We start from the raw sequence: 18,335 nt of genomic DNA on the forward strand, positions 1-18,335 counted from the left end.
GGTGGATAGTGGTTAGCATAGCTGCCTTCCAAACCAACTCTTAAAGTATCAAAAATTGTCTTCGCTTACCTGTACTGATTCAACAGTATTTATCAGCCTACTAATTGCTAGACACACATGGGTAGAAGCTGGGAATATAATGACGAAAAAAAAAAAAAAAACAAGCACAAGATATATATCTGCCTTCATGGGGAGATACATAACAATCAAATGTTCACATATGTGACATAAAAATCTGTATCGGTTATCTCGTTTAACAAATAATCACAAATTTTGGTCTCTTAAAACAACATTTACTTAGTTCACCCTTCTGTTCATCAATTTGTGCTGAACAAATTAAAAAGTCAATTCAGTAGGAAGCAAGTCAGAGTACAATAGTAGGTATAAAAAAGAGTGGAGATAAACTAAGAATAAATGTATATGTATATCAGAGGCTCAGTTATGTATTTGCATTTGAGTGTTACTGATTGTAGCTTGAGAAGTAGAAGTGGGGATGTTTTCTGGCTATTTATGTCTATTCCTAAATTTAAGTTTCTGCAGCATACATACAAAAGCCTGCCACACGGAGAACGGAAGGCCATGTCTCCCCGGCCTCATCTCTTTGCACGCATCTCCTCACCACTTCATATCACGTTATGAAAATTGGTAAGAGGGGAAAAAAGACAGAAGCCTAAATCAACTTCCATTCGATAGTGACAATAAATGCGTCTGCAGTGCGAAAGGCTCTCCAGGCACAGTACTTTGAGGGTACAGTTGTACTATTTTGCTAAACCAAAAGGCATTCCTTTTCCTTGGTCTTAAAAGTTGTTCAACATTCCCACTTTAATAGCAAGTAAGCATGAACAAACAGTTTCTGATAAACACAAGAGCTGTTTCGCCTCTGTATAGTGAATGACAAGTGAGATCTTACAGCTTCACATCACATCAGTGGAAAAACAATTATGTGTAAAAAATACGTGCAAACGTTTTTCCTATAAAGCCAAAGATTCAAGGCAACATGTCTGGAAAGTGTTTCTCCCTTTAGGCTGCCTCCATTCCATGAAACATCTGTCTCAATTTCCGCTCTTCCCAGAGCCTCCTTTTGGTCTCTAAAAAGCCATTCCTTCTGAAGTTGCCTCGTTCTGACCCTGCAGATGGAGCCCGTATGTCTCTGTTTGAGGAAGCGTGCCCAGTCTTCTCAAGCGGAGATTTATGGCCGTGATATCCCCATGTATGGCCTCCCAGTGCACCAAACACAGCAGGATTTGCTTTTGGTTTGCTTTCATGCATTAAATGTGTTAAAGTAAGCATTCACACACTCATCGATTCTTCAGCAAAATCTCTAAAATTAAGCATACAGCTGTGCATTAGATATATTTTGGACAAGCATCCTTTTTGTACTATATTCGATGAGTACCTGTTGATTATATATTATGCTACAGCCTTTGGGTGTAAAGACATATGACATAACTGGGAGTGTCCTGTCTACTAGGCTTGGAGAGGCAGAAAGGCGGTGGAAGCGCTGTAACACGGCGGAGGAGGGGCCGAGAGGAAGAGACTGCAGAAGCACAGAGGGGGACACACTTCAGAAACGTGCACTGACAAAAGAAAGCTGAGGGGTTTTCAAAGGATAATTTTCATTTGGGATGCAGTGTATTCAAATTTATCAAAGGTGGCATTAAATAAGTATATCTTTAAAATGTTATTGTTATCTAAAACATTTATGTAAAACATCAGAAAATATCCATCCTAATTACCCATGTACTTTACATGTGAAAGTAATAGATTGCTTATCATTTTGACATTAAATAAGTTAGAAAGTAATTTGTGGGGTTTTTTTGTTTTTAAGTTTTTTATTTTGCTCGTTTAATGAAAGCAAACAAAGAAGGGTGGAAAGGATCTAGGGGCCATAGCCGTCAAGTAAAGGGAAAACCTGGGATTTCTGGGGAGTCCCTGAGGAACGAGGCCCCAGTGGGTGGGTCTGGCATGTTGCCAACCAGCCGTCTTGAACACATTTTTTGCCCAAGGTCACAGAGAGGGGAATAAATGTTGAGGCAGCGGGAGGGAGTTGAGGATTAAGAGGTTATTCCAAATTCAAACAGTGGTCTTAGAGGCAATAATTTATTACTTAAAATATCCATGTAAAAAGAGAAAAGCAAGTATAACCTAAAATACAGTCCCAGACTATAGTAAATGATGGTGCTATGAACACTGGGGTTTATATTCTTTCTGACGGGTGTTTCAGGAATCTTAGGACATATTCCCAGAAGTGGGATCACTGGGTCGAAATGAAGTTCCATTTTTAATTTATTGAGGAAACTCCATACTCTTTTCCACAGTGGCTGCACCAGTCTCCATTTCCACCAACAGTGCACTAGGGTTCCCTTTTCTCCACATCCTCACCAGCACTTGTTGTTTGTTGATTTACTGATTGTAGCCATCTTGGCAGGTGTGAGGCAATATCTCATTGTAGTTTTAATTTGCATTCTCTGATGATTAGTGACATTGAACATTTTTCTTATGTCTATTGGCCATTTGTATGTTGTCTTTGGAAAAGTGTCTATTGAGATCCTTTGCCCAGTTTTTTAATTGGATTGTCTTCCTGGTATTGAGTCAAGATCTAGAAAGTCTGGAAACAGTCAAAGTGCCCATCGGTAAGTGAGAGGATAAAAAAGCTGTGGTACACTTATACAATGGAATACCACACAGCTATAAAAAAGAAGGAAATCTTATCCTTTGTGACAGCATGGATGGACCTGGGGAATATTGTGCTAAGTGCCAGTGAGAGAAAGACAAATACCGAATGATCTCACCTATAAGTGAAATCTAATGAGGAAAGTAAACTGATGAACAAAATAAGACTAGAGGCATGGATGCATGGAACAGACTGATAGATGTCAGAGGGGAGGGGGTGGGGGGAACTAGAAAAGATTAGCCAAAGAACATGTACGCATATACACATAAGCATAGCCCATGGGCACAGAACAAAGTCTGGGGGTGTGGGGTGGGGGCTGGGTAGAGGGGCATAAAGGGGGGGGAAATGGGGGACACCTGTAATAATGTCAACAATAAAAAAATACATCCATGAAAAACTATTTGAGTATTTTTAAAATTTTTAAATGCCTCCTATTGTCAAAACTCTCAAAAATGTCGATTTTAACATTCCCAAATATTGTTGGCACTACTTGATATTGAAAATGTATGAGATTGGCATATCTTCATGAAATCACAGTTTTCATGACTGCAAGTATTGCATTTTAGTAGAAAGGATACTTTTCAGTAAAATACAACTGGAGGAAGTGTGAGTTGTTGTAAAGAAACAGAATATTTGAATCCAGGGGACCAAGGATTAAAAGGACTAAAATGTACATGGCAACTTTGTACTGGTTATTGTCTTGGAGGAGAGTAGAATTAGGGCAGCAGGATGAAGGGGACTCTGTGCACTTCACATTAATTTGAATCTTTCACAATTACGCATTCTTGCAATGCCATGTATTTAGAAAACTATGTTTTTTTAATTTATAGAATGAAAAAACACATAAAAATATTTAAAAGTGAAGAAGTCCCTCCCCCACGAAAAGGCATTAGGAACTATTACTAAGATTTGAGAATCAAACTGATCAGAAACAACAATAGCACTAAGGAACTAAATGGGCTCTCCCAGGCAAGCAGGCCAGTTAGAACACGAGTGCCCTCTTGTGGCAAAGGTGGATACATTTGAATTCGTTTCACTGCCAAAAGGGTGATTGAGGTTGCCTGATCAAGATCTGCTTTTTTTCCAGATTGAAATAGCGACAATGATGCCTTCAGGGAACAGAGAGCTCCTCACCCCACCACCACAGCCAGAGGAGGCTGAAGAGGAGGAGGAGGAATCCACCCCCAGGCTGATTGATGGCTCTTCCCCACAGGAGCCTGAATTCCCCAGGGTTCTGGGCCCACAAACCACTGAAGGTCAGGTCCATCAATGCTGAATTGTAATTAAGTCCACTTGGTCAGCCCTCATGACCACCAAACTCCAAGTCCATAAGGATCACACATGACCCAAAGAGAAAGTTTTGCAAAAGACTAGGTTTGAAGCAAGAGATACACTTCTATTTTGTATTCAAAGATAAAGTAGTTTTAATAATTCAGCTTGGGCATGATGTAAATTTTCAAATAACCAAAGATTTAGAAAGAAAATATTTGTCTGACATCATTACTCAAAACCTATGTGGTTGATGGAATGCATTTCTACAACCAAGGGTACACTATTAGCAAGGTCAGAATCTATGCCTAAGAGATCAGGCCACAGCAGTTCAAGGTGATAATGTTGTTGATAATGAATGATGATGATGGGGGCAATAGTAATATTTTACATTGATTGAGCACATAATATCTGTGGGCCATATGCTCAGCACTTTACATTATCTCATGTGAGTATCACAAACTCCCTGTGAAGATGTTAGCATTAATCTGTTCATCATTACTGAGGCAGTAGCTCTACAAGGGTAGGGACTTGACAGAGATCACATTGCCTTTAGTTTCACGGCCTGGCTTTGAAGTGAGCCTTGTTCTCATTCTTGAAGGCAGCCTGTTCTGTTGGAAAGCAGGCTTCTTCTCACTCAGTCCGAGGAAGAAGCAGAGAAGGAAAGAGAGGCAAGTGGTCCATTACACTGAATTCCATCTTGTATGGCCAAAGGTGATCTAAACTAGAGCATTTTCATCAACGAGAAGCAATTCTGGGATTAAATGTGATTTTATAATTTGTCTGTATTTCTTGTTAGAATTTATCCATGTCATTCTTTGGGTTATTCAAGTGGACTCACACCAAAATGCTCTTTCTATGACTTTTCAAAAAATGTTGGCATTAAAATAATCTGAATGTGAGTAATAAAGTTACATTTTAATTCACATTTTAAGTTCCAGAGATAAAGCATCACCAGAAATTCTAATATTAAAATTAAATTACAACTTTATAAATTCATCAAAGTTAATTTGGAATCATTTATTACATTAAAATCAAAATATATTTTAACCATTAATACAAATTTCTAAAAATAATATTCTGAAACCATATAAAGTAGACGAGTTATGAGTGGAAAGACCATAATTAAATTATAACTGGTGTGAATATATATAGTTACTCTAAGAAATTATTGCTAAATTAGCACAAGCATAAAAATGTAGACTAGAAAGCCTTCAAAAATATGATAAATGGCAAATATTAATTTATATAGATTGGAAAAATCAGTAAGTATTAATTATTTTACAGTTCTCTTTTAAATTTTTTACTTCTAAAATTGTTTTTATTCCTGAAGTTGTTATAGTAAATGATTTTCCTATTTAATGATAGCAGTAAGACATTAGTACGTGCATTACTAGTTTTCTGTGGGGGGGGTTGTAATGTTTAGAATGTTTTATTAAAGTACAAAATTGTTAGAATTAAGCTACATAGAAAAAACACAGTAAATATTTACAAAAACATTGATAACACCACTCAAGTCACACACACACACACACACAATGCAGAAAGGTCTTAAAAAGTTTACAAGTTGAAAATGATGGAGATTTCCCAAAGTGAGTATGACAGCTCACTGCTGAGTATGGCACGGATACAATATGTAAGACCTTTGAGTGTATGTTGTCCTCACTCTTCTGCAGTCCGGTGCTCCTTAGAACTGTGTTCTTTGGGAAATCCAGACTCAGAAACAGCCAGATGGAGACAAGTCAAGAGTTGTGATAGCCACCTACCTTATGGTATAATTTCCTTCATCCTATTGACTGTGCTGAGACTAAACAGCCAGGGTGTTTTTCTTTAGCCTCTGCTGATGTTTTAAAGGATATGAAGAATATGAGGAACTTCGCATTGCTTGAATAAAACTTCAAAAAGGGCTGAATGGGAGTATATTTGTACTAGAACTATAGAGCATGATTAATTATATGTTTTATCTTAATTACATTACTAGTTCTTGATAATTGAATTGAGGCAACAAATTGTACCTATTTGCCTGTGAGTGAGGGGTCCCCGGGATAGGGGACTTTCGGTGCTAAAACCGGGAAACACTAAGTAGGGATGAACTGATCACTGAGCAATCCCGAGGAAGTTCCTCCACTGATTTCTTCTTCTATAATTCCAATGGCTTATTTCAATTTCTCCATTCATCTCACCTCTCACAACACCTCCTCTCCTTTCCCCTTTACTCCTTGAGCTCTTCAGAAAGCTAATCCTCCTATTGCCCAAAGAAAATGCCATCTTCCTGCCAGCAGCTCTTTGGTCTTACTACATTCAGGCATATAATTTACCTACAACTACATCTCACTTCCTGCTGCAACAGAGGAACACCCACATGCGGGATGCACATTCTTTCCAAAGGGCTTTGAACTTCACTTCCTACTTCCCTCTCAGGATCCTTTTTATACGTTGGATTCTTGAAAACCTCCTACGTTAGCCAATATCCCTCATTATATACACAGCACAAATAATCTTTTTACAGTTACCACCATCTCTTTTACCTACTTTTTTATAGTCAAGTATCTCAATAACATCGTCTACATTTGCTGTCACTGTTTCCTCACCTCCAACTCTCTCCTTCATTGACTGTAATCTGGCCTCCAGCCTCATCACTCCATAGCTTTTACTGAAATCTCCTGTAATCACCACGATAACTACCCCAAGAGACATTGTTAAGTCCTTAATTTTCCTAACAGCTCACCAGCCTTGATCGTTTTCTATTTCCTTTTCTCTCACACTCTTTCTCCACTTGTAATGCCTAGTACTGCCCTGTCCTCCTTCCCTCCTTTCCTTCTGGTGGTTGCTTATCTGTATCCCTTAGAAGCTACTGTCCTCTACAAGACCATTGAACCAGGAGTGAAGGAGGGATAGGTGTGTATGTGTGTATGAGCGATGGAGAAAAATAGATTAATATGCCGAGTTATAATGCAGCCTAAAAATACCTTTTGGATCTGTTGCCTTTTCTACCACGACTATGCTAGCAACCATCGTCTTTTATCTAGACAAGTCATCTCCACTTTGCCCGCTGGCCCTCCCCTAGACTTCCACTACACCTTCAAACGAGTGATAGCCAACGGGCAACTCTGAGAACATAAATACCCCTGTCCCTACATTGGATAAGGAACGGCACCTGTAACACGTCCTATAAGACCATACATGTTATGTCCTACACATTCCAAAGCTCCCTGCCCTGTGGCGACATGGACTGCCTTTTAGTCGCTCCCAAGTGAAGGAACTGGGCATGCGCTGCTTCCGCCGCCTGCATGGGCCTCCCTCACCAGTACAGCCAACTCCTTCTCTTCATTCAGGGTTCATCTTCTTGGAGGACCGTGACTCTCAAACTGCATCAGATTTTTCTATTTTATACTCAGATGATATTTCATGATATTTAACATACTCATCGTTTCCTTTATTTATGTGATTCACATTCATCTTAACTAGCAGATCATAAAACAGAACGCTGTCTCTTTGTGCTCACCACTATTTCACTAGCTAGCCTAGTGCCATTTACACAGAAAGAGTAAAAATATATATACCGAGTGAATTAATATCAGTGACTATTACCCTGTATTTTTCTTGAAGCAGATTTTGTTTCAGTGGGGTGTTTAAATATGGAATCACAGAGCTAATAAAAACATTACATGTGATGCTATAAACTTATAAAAAACACAGTACTAATGTTCACATTTGAGGATAGAATTTCTACACATGAAAGTAACCATTGTACAGTATCCATTCAGTCATTTAAAATAAAATTTTTAAATGTTACAAAAAATATACTAATTATTGGGTGAGCTTTAATTGGTATATTTGACTAGTATTCCATTTATAGAAAACTATGTAAGAAAATATGAAATATACCAGGATTGCCTGTATGAGACTCTAATCTTGTTTAACAAATATTGCTAATCACATTGTTAGAAATTGCTTTTGTTACTTAATTATAATTATTTGTTTCTATTTTTCAGATTTTCCAACCTGCCTTCTGTGTACTTGTATAAGCACCACTGTTTACTGTGATGACCATGAACTTGATGCTATTCCTCCACTGCCCAAGAACACTGCTTATTTCTATTCCCGCTTTAACAGAATTAAAAAGATCAACAGAAATGATTTTGCGAGCCTAAGTATGAATGACGGCACTACTGTTGTTCTCTTCTTTACAGATGTCCTTAAATTTTTGTACTATAAAATGTTGGTATTGAACATGATAGTTGAATATGAAATATGGCTCATAAATCAATTATTTTTTCTTCAACTGTTTGAAGATTCATTTTAATTAAAAGAAAAAATGATGAATAATTAAAGGTCATCATGAAACTATGTAGTTGTAGATATTTTCAAATAAACTTTTCAAGTGAATGAAAATCGTAACTGTATTTTATAGGCTAGAATTTATTATCATGTTATCACATTAAGAGTAAAATGTCATGGTCATGTATTTACTAAGATTTTTTGTTTGAAGAGATTCCCATTAAAACACAATTACTTGCCCTGGCTGGTGAGGCTCAGTGGATTGAGTGTGGCCTGGGAATCAAAGGGTTGCTGGTTCAATTCTCAGTCAGAGCACATGCCTTGGGTTGAGGGCCAGGTTCCCAGTGGGGGGCATGTGAGTGCAACCATACATTGAGGTTTCTCTCCCTGTCTTTCTCCGCCTCTTCCCCTCTGTCTAAAAATAAATAAATAAAATCTTTTTTAAAATACACAAAATTACTTTATGATTGAGGAACGCAAGCCTAAATTCTGATGTTATAATTGTTGTCAACAGAGAAGAATTCTTGTACTGGTCTTCATAAAATGTTTTAATCACTAAAAGTTTCTTTTTAATGACTTTGTATTTTAATACCCATGTATCTTTGACTACTAGAAAATACAACAGTCTGTCATCATTGAGGAAAAAGTTTTAAATAGTTAAATCCAAATAAAGTTTATTTAGAATGTAGTGAAGAAAAACTGGTCGCTTTAAATATAATGTGTCAGTTTCTTTTCTAAAGTTATACTTTCGTATAGGTGCATAAATATGAATAAGTATTTAGAGGAAACAATTAAATTTTTCTAAGGTAACTGGAATTAACTGGTCATTCTTAATTAAATTCATGTTAATGTTTGCTTGTATGTAGGAAGTTTACATTCATATTTTTATGTGAATAGAACATTTCAAGAATATTTCACTATTTCATTTTTTTCTTCTAGGTGATTTAAGGAGGATTGATCTGACATCAAATTTAATATCTGAGATCGATGAAGATGCATTCAAAAAGCTGCCTCAGCTCCGAGAGCTTGTTTTGCGTGACAACAAAATAAGGCAACTCCCAGAGCTGCCATCCACATTGACGTTCATTGACGTTAGCAACAACAGACTTGGAAGGAAGGGAATAAAGCAAGAAGCATTTAAAGTGAGTTTTAGGTCTGGATATAAAAGACTTTCATCTTCCCGTTCCATTTGCAGTCAATGACTAGCTGTTTTTATTTCTGAAAAGGAATTCACTTTGATGAGATTTTTAACTTCTAAAGTAAACTTTATAACACTATTTATCATGCTGTCAGGAAATCCTGTGCTCTAGTGCATTTTGAGGCTGGCCAGGCACCAAGAACAAAAATCAGAAATGGAGTAAGAAGTGGGTGTCTATCTGGAAATGGTGGTTGGCAGGTAGTTTGTATTTACCAAAAGCTCCACTCAAGGAGAGCACTTAATGTGGTTAAAAGGATAACTACTTTTCCAGGGTGTGCTAGGTGCCTTGAGGATAAAAGGCTTCTAAATTACTTTATAAGAACAATAGATTCAGTTAATCTTATGAATTTGGCTTTTTAAGTGAAGTAAGCAAGCTCAGAGCTAGAGTGACTTGCTTGGAATTACAGTGTAGAATCTGAGAACAGTAACCCAGGGGCTTTCTTACTCATTTTTACTTCATTCAAGCTGATCTAAATATACATTGAACAAATAAATTAAAAATACTCTTTGAAGGGATGTCACATCACTTCCTTGGTGGCCAGAGGTTGTCGTGGGGACCCACTAGCACCGGGCAATGGTGAAAGTCCTGTCTCTCTACTGGCCATCTTGTGACACCCGTTCTTGGACAAGAGAGTTAGGGCACCTCATTAGCTAGAACCTGGCAATGACAGAAATCCAGTCTCTCTATGCAATTTGTCCTCTGGTATTTGGCTAGAATGGATCTCTATTGTCTAAACTTTTTCTGTTTTGCTCAGCTGTCCTTTCCCTCAAACTCAGGCTAGAAAGAGAAGGCTTTTGGGTATAAATTCTTCTTTCTTCATCTTTACAACATGAAACTAATTCTTACTATGCCTCACCCAAATCCTCAAAATTCTATTGCAGAATAGAGAATGAGAAGCCAGTTACTTATGTAAACTGAGACAGTTAAAGTGGACAAAGCAACTTTCTTCCTAGAGATCGAGAAACATGTTTCATGTTCATCAAGAGAGAGCTGCTTGTCCTCAATTCTTCCCAAATTCGTTTGCATTGTCTAGTAACTTAGAAAACTAATCTGCTTCAGCTTTACTAAATGAGACCTGAATAGGATGTGATATTTTACAAATAATTGCATGGACAGGGAATGAAAAATACAACTGTGGCATCACTCATTCATATTAAGTCCCCACATTTGGAATGTTTCCAGGATATGTATGATCTCCATCACCTCTACCTCACTGATAACAACTTGGACCACATCCCTCTGCCACTCCCAGAAAACCTACGGGCCCTTCATCTCCAGGTAAGCTTCTACTAGCAAGGTGTGCCCAACAGCTCCATGGAAAACAAAGGAAAACAGGAGAAAATTGAGAACCACGAAGCTCTTTTGAAAGTCATACTGACACACAGTGACAATATTTTTTTTCCTCCTTTCTCTCTGTCATTCTCTCTCTCAGTCTGACAATGAGGTATTTGCAGGTTCATGACCCTGTTTCTAATAGCCTTAATTTTTATTTTCGCTATTTGCCAAATCATGATACATTTTTTTGGCACACAAAGCTGCTTTTGAAAAAAATATCAGAAGTTCTAGCTGCTGAAAAAGTGTGTAAGGATTAGAAATGGAAGAGAAAAAGAGAAAAAATCCAACTGGATTTCTAGCTTTTAGGGAAACAAATGTCAATTTTAGCCTTTTGATTTTATCTTTAGGTTTTATATATTGAATTGAATTCAATCCTAGGGCAGTCTATCTGCTCAGTGATGACAGACTTCCATTGTTCTGGATATCGAAAATGCAGTTTTTCATAAACTGACATATTTGAAGATTTACTTTATTTTAAATCCCATTAAGCTAAATTTTTATCTTTATATTAATGAGCGAAAACATATTTCCAAAAATGTTATGATCTAACATTTCTAAATATATTTCATGTAAATATACTAAAATATGCTCAATTAAAACAACAATTTTTAACAAAATGGCTGTTAAAACAAAAAAGATAAATTATTCTTATTTTGGATATAATTTTTCATCTTCAGCTGTAATCAACTTTCTGTAATAATTTCATCTGCTCTGTAGATAATACATCCATTGTGTGCTCAAAGGAATGATATCATAATGCAATATTACAATCTTTTGGCAAGGTGATTTTCCTATGCGAGAGCAAGTCTCTGATTTCTACCTTTTTCTGTGTGGATTCTGTAAATATTTACCCCTGTGTCTTTTTTTATTCTATTAACATATACTTTCCATCCTTTTATCCATATCTGTCTCTGAGTCTTGGATACCTGACTCTTTTGAGAGTTTTTCTGGTAGTGTTTACTCCCTTACTTCCTTTCTAGTTCTCATCCTGTTTTTGGATGGCTCTCTCTTGTCATCTCTTTCCTGGGAGTGATTTTCAGCATATGAGGATTTCTTGCCTTATGTATGATTGGAAGGAGAACTTTCAAGGATATCCTCAAAGAAATATTGTAATGTGTTTTCTAATTACGAATTATTTTTTTTTACTGTTGTCTGTGATGATATTGACTCTATAAAGTAACCAGGTCTCTGATGTTATAGTTAAACATGATGTACTTGTGTATACAATATGAGATTTCTTTAAAACTAATTGCCTTTTGGGCTTTCAATAAATATGACAGAGTAGGTAAATGCAGTATTTGCATCTTCCCAGAACCACATCAAAGTTATAACTAAACTACAAAATAACCATCATTCAGAACAGCCTGAAATCTACCTGAACAGAAGTCCTATAACTAAGGATACACAGAAGAACCCACATCAAAACTGGTAGGAGGGGCAGAGATGCAGAACCAGCTGGTCCCACGCCCACATGTGGTTGTTAAAAATCAGGAGGGATTACTAGGCTGTGGAGGTCACCCCTCTGAGGAGCAAGGCATCCCAGCCCTGAGAAGTTCAAAGAACTTCAAGCTGTGAAAATCAAAGGGAGTTGTGGATGAATGAGACAGAGGGCTCTGGAGTACCAGGTGTTCCTCTTAAATGACCTGCACATGGACTTGTTCACTGACCAGCTCACTCACTCTGAGCTCAAGCACTCGGGGTACCAGTTCAAAAGGTGTCAGGGACATACAGAGAAACTGAACAGCCTGGCATCAGGGTGGGGGCAGAGGGGCAGGTTTCTTCCAGACAAAAGTGCTGGCAGAGGCCACTGTTCCTTTGCTGAGTCCTCCCCATATAGAGCCAGCAGGTGAACATCATATCTGAGTCTCCATCAACCTGGCTAACACTGTTTGCCCCATATTGTTGATTCCTCAAGATCCTACCCCACCTTACTTACAGACCCTCACGCTGATTCCAGTGGCTTTTCCATACAAATAGTCTGTCTTGGCTCATGCTGTGGATTTCCCTGAAGTCTTTTAAGCAAGCAACATCTGGCCTCAGCAAGCCCTGTACTTCTTGCTCAGTGGCCCCAGGCCTGGCACTAGCAGCAGCCAAGCTTGATTCACAGCTTGGCCTTTCCTGGGCACCACTGAGCCAAATACAAGTAACTGCCATCTGCAGATTGTTTTGTAGCTCATGTTGGGTGGCTCCAGGCAGGGAACAGGAGGCAGCTGACCTTGATCTACAGGAGGCCCTAGGGCCAGTGCACTTGGTGGACAGCTTCAGACCATGCTGAAGCACCACCCAAATACCTCCACAACAACATTCCTAAGGGGTGGACTCAGTGGTCACTAGAGTCCTCCTGAGTGAGTTGTGCCCCATGGGGTTGTCCCTTGCATAGCAAATCCTCCACTGTGGTCCCAGCTAGTCCTTGCTGCCAATTGACCAGGGGGTAAATTCCTCCCATTGACCTGCCAACAGCAATCAAGTCTCCCCTACAAAAAAGGAGGGTGCACACAGCTCCCATGGGGGGCACAGCTGGAGCTCCCAGCTTGGGTGACCAGGCATACTGGGCCACTGGACCCTACAGAACACCTACTACATAAGGCCACTCTACTAAAGCCAGGAAGCATAGCAGCTGTACCTAATACATAGAAATAAACACAGAGAGGCAGCCAAAATGAGAAGACAAAGAAACGTGTTCCAAATGAAAAATCAGAACAACTCCAGAAAAAGAACTAAAAAAAATGGAGACAAGCAATCTACCAGATGCAGATTTCAAAACACTGGTTATAAGGATGATTAATGATCTCAGTGAGAGCTTCAACAAAGAGATAGGAAACATAAAAATGGAGATAGAAACCATAAAAAAGGGCCAGTCAGAAATGAAGACCACAATAACTGAAATGAAGAATACATTAGAAGGAATCAACAGTAGATTAGACTACATAGAGGGTCAAATCAGTGATTTGGATGACAAGGTAGCAGAAAACACCTAATCATAACAACCAAAAGGAAAAAGAATTCAGAAAAATGGGTGTAGCTTAAGGGGACTCTGTAACAACAGAAGCAAACCAACATTTCTATCATAGTGTTACTGGAAGGAGAAGGGAGAGAGCAGGGAATTGAAAACCTATTTACAGAAATAATAAGAGAAACCTCCAACTTTCCTGGCACAGGAAATAGACATACCAGACCAGGAAGAAACTCCAAAACAAAATAAACCCAAAGGGGTCCACACCAAGATACATTTACCAAAGATTAAAGACAAAGAGAATTTTAAAAGCAGCAAGAGAAAAGCAGTTAGTTACCTGAAAGGAAGCTCCCATAAAACCATCAGCTGATTTCTCAACAGAAACTTTGCAGGTCACAAGAGACTGGTACAAAATATCCAAAGTGATGAAAAGCAAGGGCCTAAAGACAAGATTATGCTACGCAGCAAAGATATCATTTAGAATTGAAGGATAGATAAAGACCTTCCCTGACAAGAACAAACAAACAAACAAACACTAAAGGAGTTCATCGCCACCAAACTAGAATTACAATAAATGCTTAATGATCTTCTTTAATAAGAAGGAAAAAAATTAAAAAATAATGTGAATAATAAAATGGCAATAAATTCATATCTATCAATAACTACTTTAAATGCAAATGGATTAAATGATCCAATCAAAAGACATAGGGAGAACTTGTTTAGAGGTTCTAGCAGGGAGGTATAGCTACTCATATACCCTTGACTGAAAAGCAGTCCTCTCCTCTAGCTGGGAAGGTCATCTTTGACAAACCATGCAGCTTCAGGAGGGATGCCCATGGGTCAGTGAGGAAGAAAAGGGACACCTGCTTAGCCAGCCAGAGCAACTGAATCAACCCTGACGATTGATGAGGTGACAGATGTCACAGCCAGATGCCCTCACACAGCAAAAGAAACCATCAACAAAGTGCAAAGGGAACCCAATCTATGGGAGAACATATTCACCAATGATACATCTGATAAGGGTTAATTTCCAAAGTATATAAAGAACTTAGCACCTGAAAGACAAATAATCCAATTTTTAAAAATGGGCAAAGGACCTGAAAAAGCACTTCTCTGAAGAGCATATACAAATGGAGAACATACATATGAAAAAATGTTCAGCATTACTAATCGTCAGAGAAATGCAAATTCAAACCACAATGACATATCACCTTACACCTGCCAGCATAGCTATCATCAGTAAATCAACAAATAAGTGCTGGCAAGGATGTGGAGAAAAGGGAGCGTTGGTGCACTGTTGGTGGGAATGTAGACTGGTGTAGCCACTGTGGAAAACAGGATGGAGTTTTCTCAAAAAAATAAAAAGTGAAACTGCTGTTTGACCCAGTAATACCACTTCTGGGAATATATATTAAGAATCCTGAAACACCCATAAGAAAAAATATATGCACCCCTATTTTCATAGCAGCTTTATTTACAGTAACCAAGATCCAGAAACAGCTCAAGTGCCTATTAATAGATGAGTGTATAAAAAAAGATAAGGTACATTTACACAATGCAATACTATGTGGCTATAAAAGACAATTACTCTTACCCTTTGTAACAGCATGGATGAGCCTGGAGGTTATGTTAATCAGAATAAGCCAGTCAGAGAAAGAAAAATACCATACAATCTTGCTTATATGTGGAATCAAAGAATACAATAATCTGTTGAACAAAATAGGACCAGAAGCATGGATACATGGAACAGACTGACAGATCTCAGAAGGGAGGCAAGTGGAGGTGACTAGAAAAGATTGGCCAAAGAACATATATGCATAGCCCATGGACACAGACAACAATGTGGTGAAGGCTGGTGGGGGGCTGGGTAGAGGGGAGCAAAGGGAGAAATATGGGGGACATCTGTAATATTAAAAACACATAGGGAGGCTGAATAGATAACAAAACAAAACTCTTACATATACTGTCTACAAGAGACTCACTTCAGACTGAAAGACACACAGCAACTGAAAATAAAGAGATGGAAAAAAATGTTTCATGAAAATGGAAACAAAATAAAATCTGGGGCAGCAATACTTATACCAGACAAAACAGACTTAAAATGAAGGCTATAACAAAAGACAAAGAAGGACACAGTGATTCTACCTCTGGGTATTTAGCTGAAGAAACCCAAACACGAAGTCAAAAAGACATATGTATCCATATGTTCATTGGAGCATTATTTATAATACCCAAGATATTGAAGCAATCTAAGTACATCAATAGATGAATGGATAAAGAAGTGGTGTGTATATAGAACAAAATATGACTCTGCTATTAAAAAGGAAATCTCGCCATCTACAACAGCATGGATGGAACTAGAGGGTACTGTGTGGGGTGCAGTAAGTCAGGCAGAGAAGGAAAAACGCCGTATTCACTTATATGTGGAATCTACAAAACAACATAAATTAACAAGCAGAACAGAAACAGGCTCATAGAGGCAGAGACATTTTGATTTTTTCCAGATGGGAGAGGGATGGGGGATGGCCAAAAAAAGGTGAAGGGATTAACAGCACAAATTGGTAATTCTAGAATAATAATGAGGTCATAAAATATAGCACAGGGCATATGGTCAATAGTAACATAAAAAGTATGTATGGTGTCAGTTTATCGGGGTGATCACTTCACAAGTCATATAAATGTCTAATCACTAGGTTATACATCTGAAACTACTATAATATTGTATGCCAATTGTAATTGAAAAATAAAAAAATTAAAAAGTAGTTAGCTTTACCTTTCTTATTTTTAAGCTTTAAGAAGGTATTAAGTGCACCATTTAAAATACTTCTTTCACAACCACCTCATCAATATCTAGCATAAAGCTATTTCTTATTTCCATTGTCTTCAATTTATATTTAGTTTTAATGCTCATGTAAAAATCCCAATTTGGTTCATTTGAAAAATGTTTGCCAATATATAGCATACTAATCAAGAATGATAGCTGTGGGCCCTGGCTGTTGTGGCTCAGTGAATTGAGCACTGGCCTGCGAACCACAGGGTAGCAGGTTCAATTCCCAGTCAGGCACATGCCTGGGTTGCAGGCCAGGTCCCCAGTAGGGGGTGCGCAAAAGGCAACCACACATTGATCTTTCTTTCCCTCTCTCTCCCTGCCTTCCCCTCTGTCTAAAAATAAAATATATAATTAAAAAAAATTAATGATAGGTCTGGAAAAAACAGATTCCCTGAGCTAAAATTCTACTTCCAACACAATTTAATAATTAAACAAACATCTAAACCCCCTTGCATCTCAGTTTTTGTTTATAAAGTGGATCATACAGTTACCGCAACATGATAAGTCTTTAAATGTGAGACCCAGTTATTAGAAACAACATGAATCTATTATCTATCAAAGGAACAGTACAATGCATAGGCGCTAAATCTGAATTAGGACTAATGGGTATTTTGTAATGATAAGAGAGCCAATCCATCAGGAAGATATAACGCTTATAAATATATATGCACCTAACAACAGAGCCTGAAAATGTGTGAAGAATAAATGGTCAGAATTAAAGGGAGAAATAGAAAGTTTAACAATAATAGTTGGATACTCCAATACTCCACTTTTTTAATGGATAGAGCAACTAGCCATAAGATCAACTAGGAAAAAAAAGGCTTGAATAACACTATTAACCAACTAAACCTAACAGTCATTTGTGAAACAGTCCACCCAACAACAGCAATATATGATTTTTTCTCAGGTGTACAAGGATAAACCACATCTCCCAGGATAGACCATATATGAAGCAACAAAACAGGACTCAGCAAATCAAAAGTAATTACAATTATACAAATTATTTTTCTGATGACAATGAAATGAGAATAGAGGTCAATAACAAAGAAAAATTGGGAAATTCACAAGTATATTAATATTAAACAACATTTTCTTTAAGAAATAAGTCAAAGAGGAAATCTCATAAATGACTTTAGCAATGCAGCAAGTTACAATTTTAATACACAAATGTTAATTGTATATGTATGCACAAGAAGTGAACGATCTTGAAATTCAGAAATTAAATTAAAAAGAAACAACTTGCAGGTAATATTTGCAAACCATTCATTTCATAATGGGTTAATATCTAAATATACAGAACTCAAACAATCAATAGGGAAAAAATAATAATCCGATTAAAAGGTTGGCAAGGGCCTGAATAGACATTTCTCTAAAGAAGATACACAGATGGCCAACTGGTACACGTAAAGGTGCTCCACAGCAGAAGTTCCCAGGCAAGTGCAAACCAAAACCACAGGATACATCACCTCACACTTTTAGAATGGCTAATATAAAAAAGACCAAAAAGGTAAGTGCTGGCAAGGACATGGAGAAAAGGGAACCCTTGTACACTGTTGGTAGGAATATAAAGTGATGTAGTCATTATGAAAACGGCACAGAGGTTCTTTGAAAAGTTGAAAACAGAGCTATCATATGATCCAACAATCCTATGTATCTAAGGGACATGAAGGCAGTTTCTTGAAGAGGTACCGTCACTCCCATGTCCGGGCAGCGCTGCTCACAGTGGCCAAGAGACAGGAACGGCTCCAGTGTCTGTCAGGGCATGAATGAATAAACAAGCTTGTGGTATGTGTA

The 18,335-nt window shown here is 37.8% G+C and overlaps 1 protein-coding gene across 1 annotated transcript in view; it reads left to right on the forward strand.

Annotated features, from left to right (window-relative positions):
• The window catches only part of EPYC (epiphycan), a 39,455-nt gene that overhangs the window by 18,511 nt on the left and 2,609 nt on the right, over positions 1-18,335 (forward strand). The window contains exons 3-6 of the mRNA XM_024559278.3: positions 3,762-3,930; positions 7,939-8,097; positions 9,164-9,366; positions 10,606-10,701. Of these exons, the coding sequence (XP_024415046.3) occupies positions 3,762-3,930; positions 7,939-8,097; positions 9,164-9,366; positions 10,606-10,701 (627 nt within the window). The remainder of the gene's footprint in view (positions 1-3,761; positions 3,931-7,938; positions 8,098-9,163; positions 9,367-10,605; positions 10,702-18,335) is intronic.

This window comes from Desmodus rotundus, chromosome 3 (genome assembly GCF_022682495.2).
Source record: "Desmodus rotundus isolate HL8 chromosome 3, HLdesRot8A.1, whole genome shotgun sequence".
Classification (NCBI taxonomy): domain Eukaryota; kingdom Metazoa; phylum Chordata; class Mammalia; order Chiroptera; family Phyllostomidae; genus Desmodus; species Desmodus rotundus.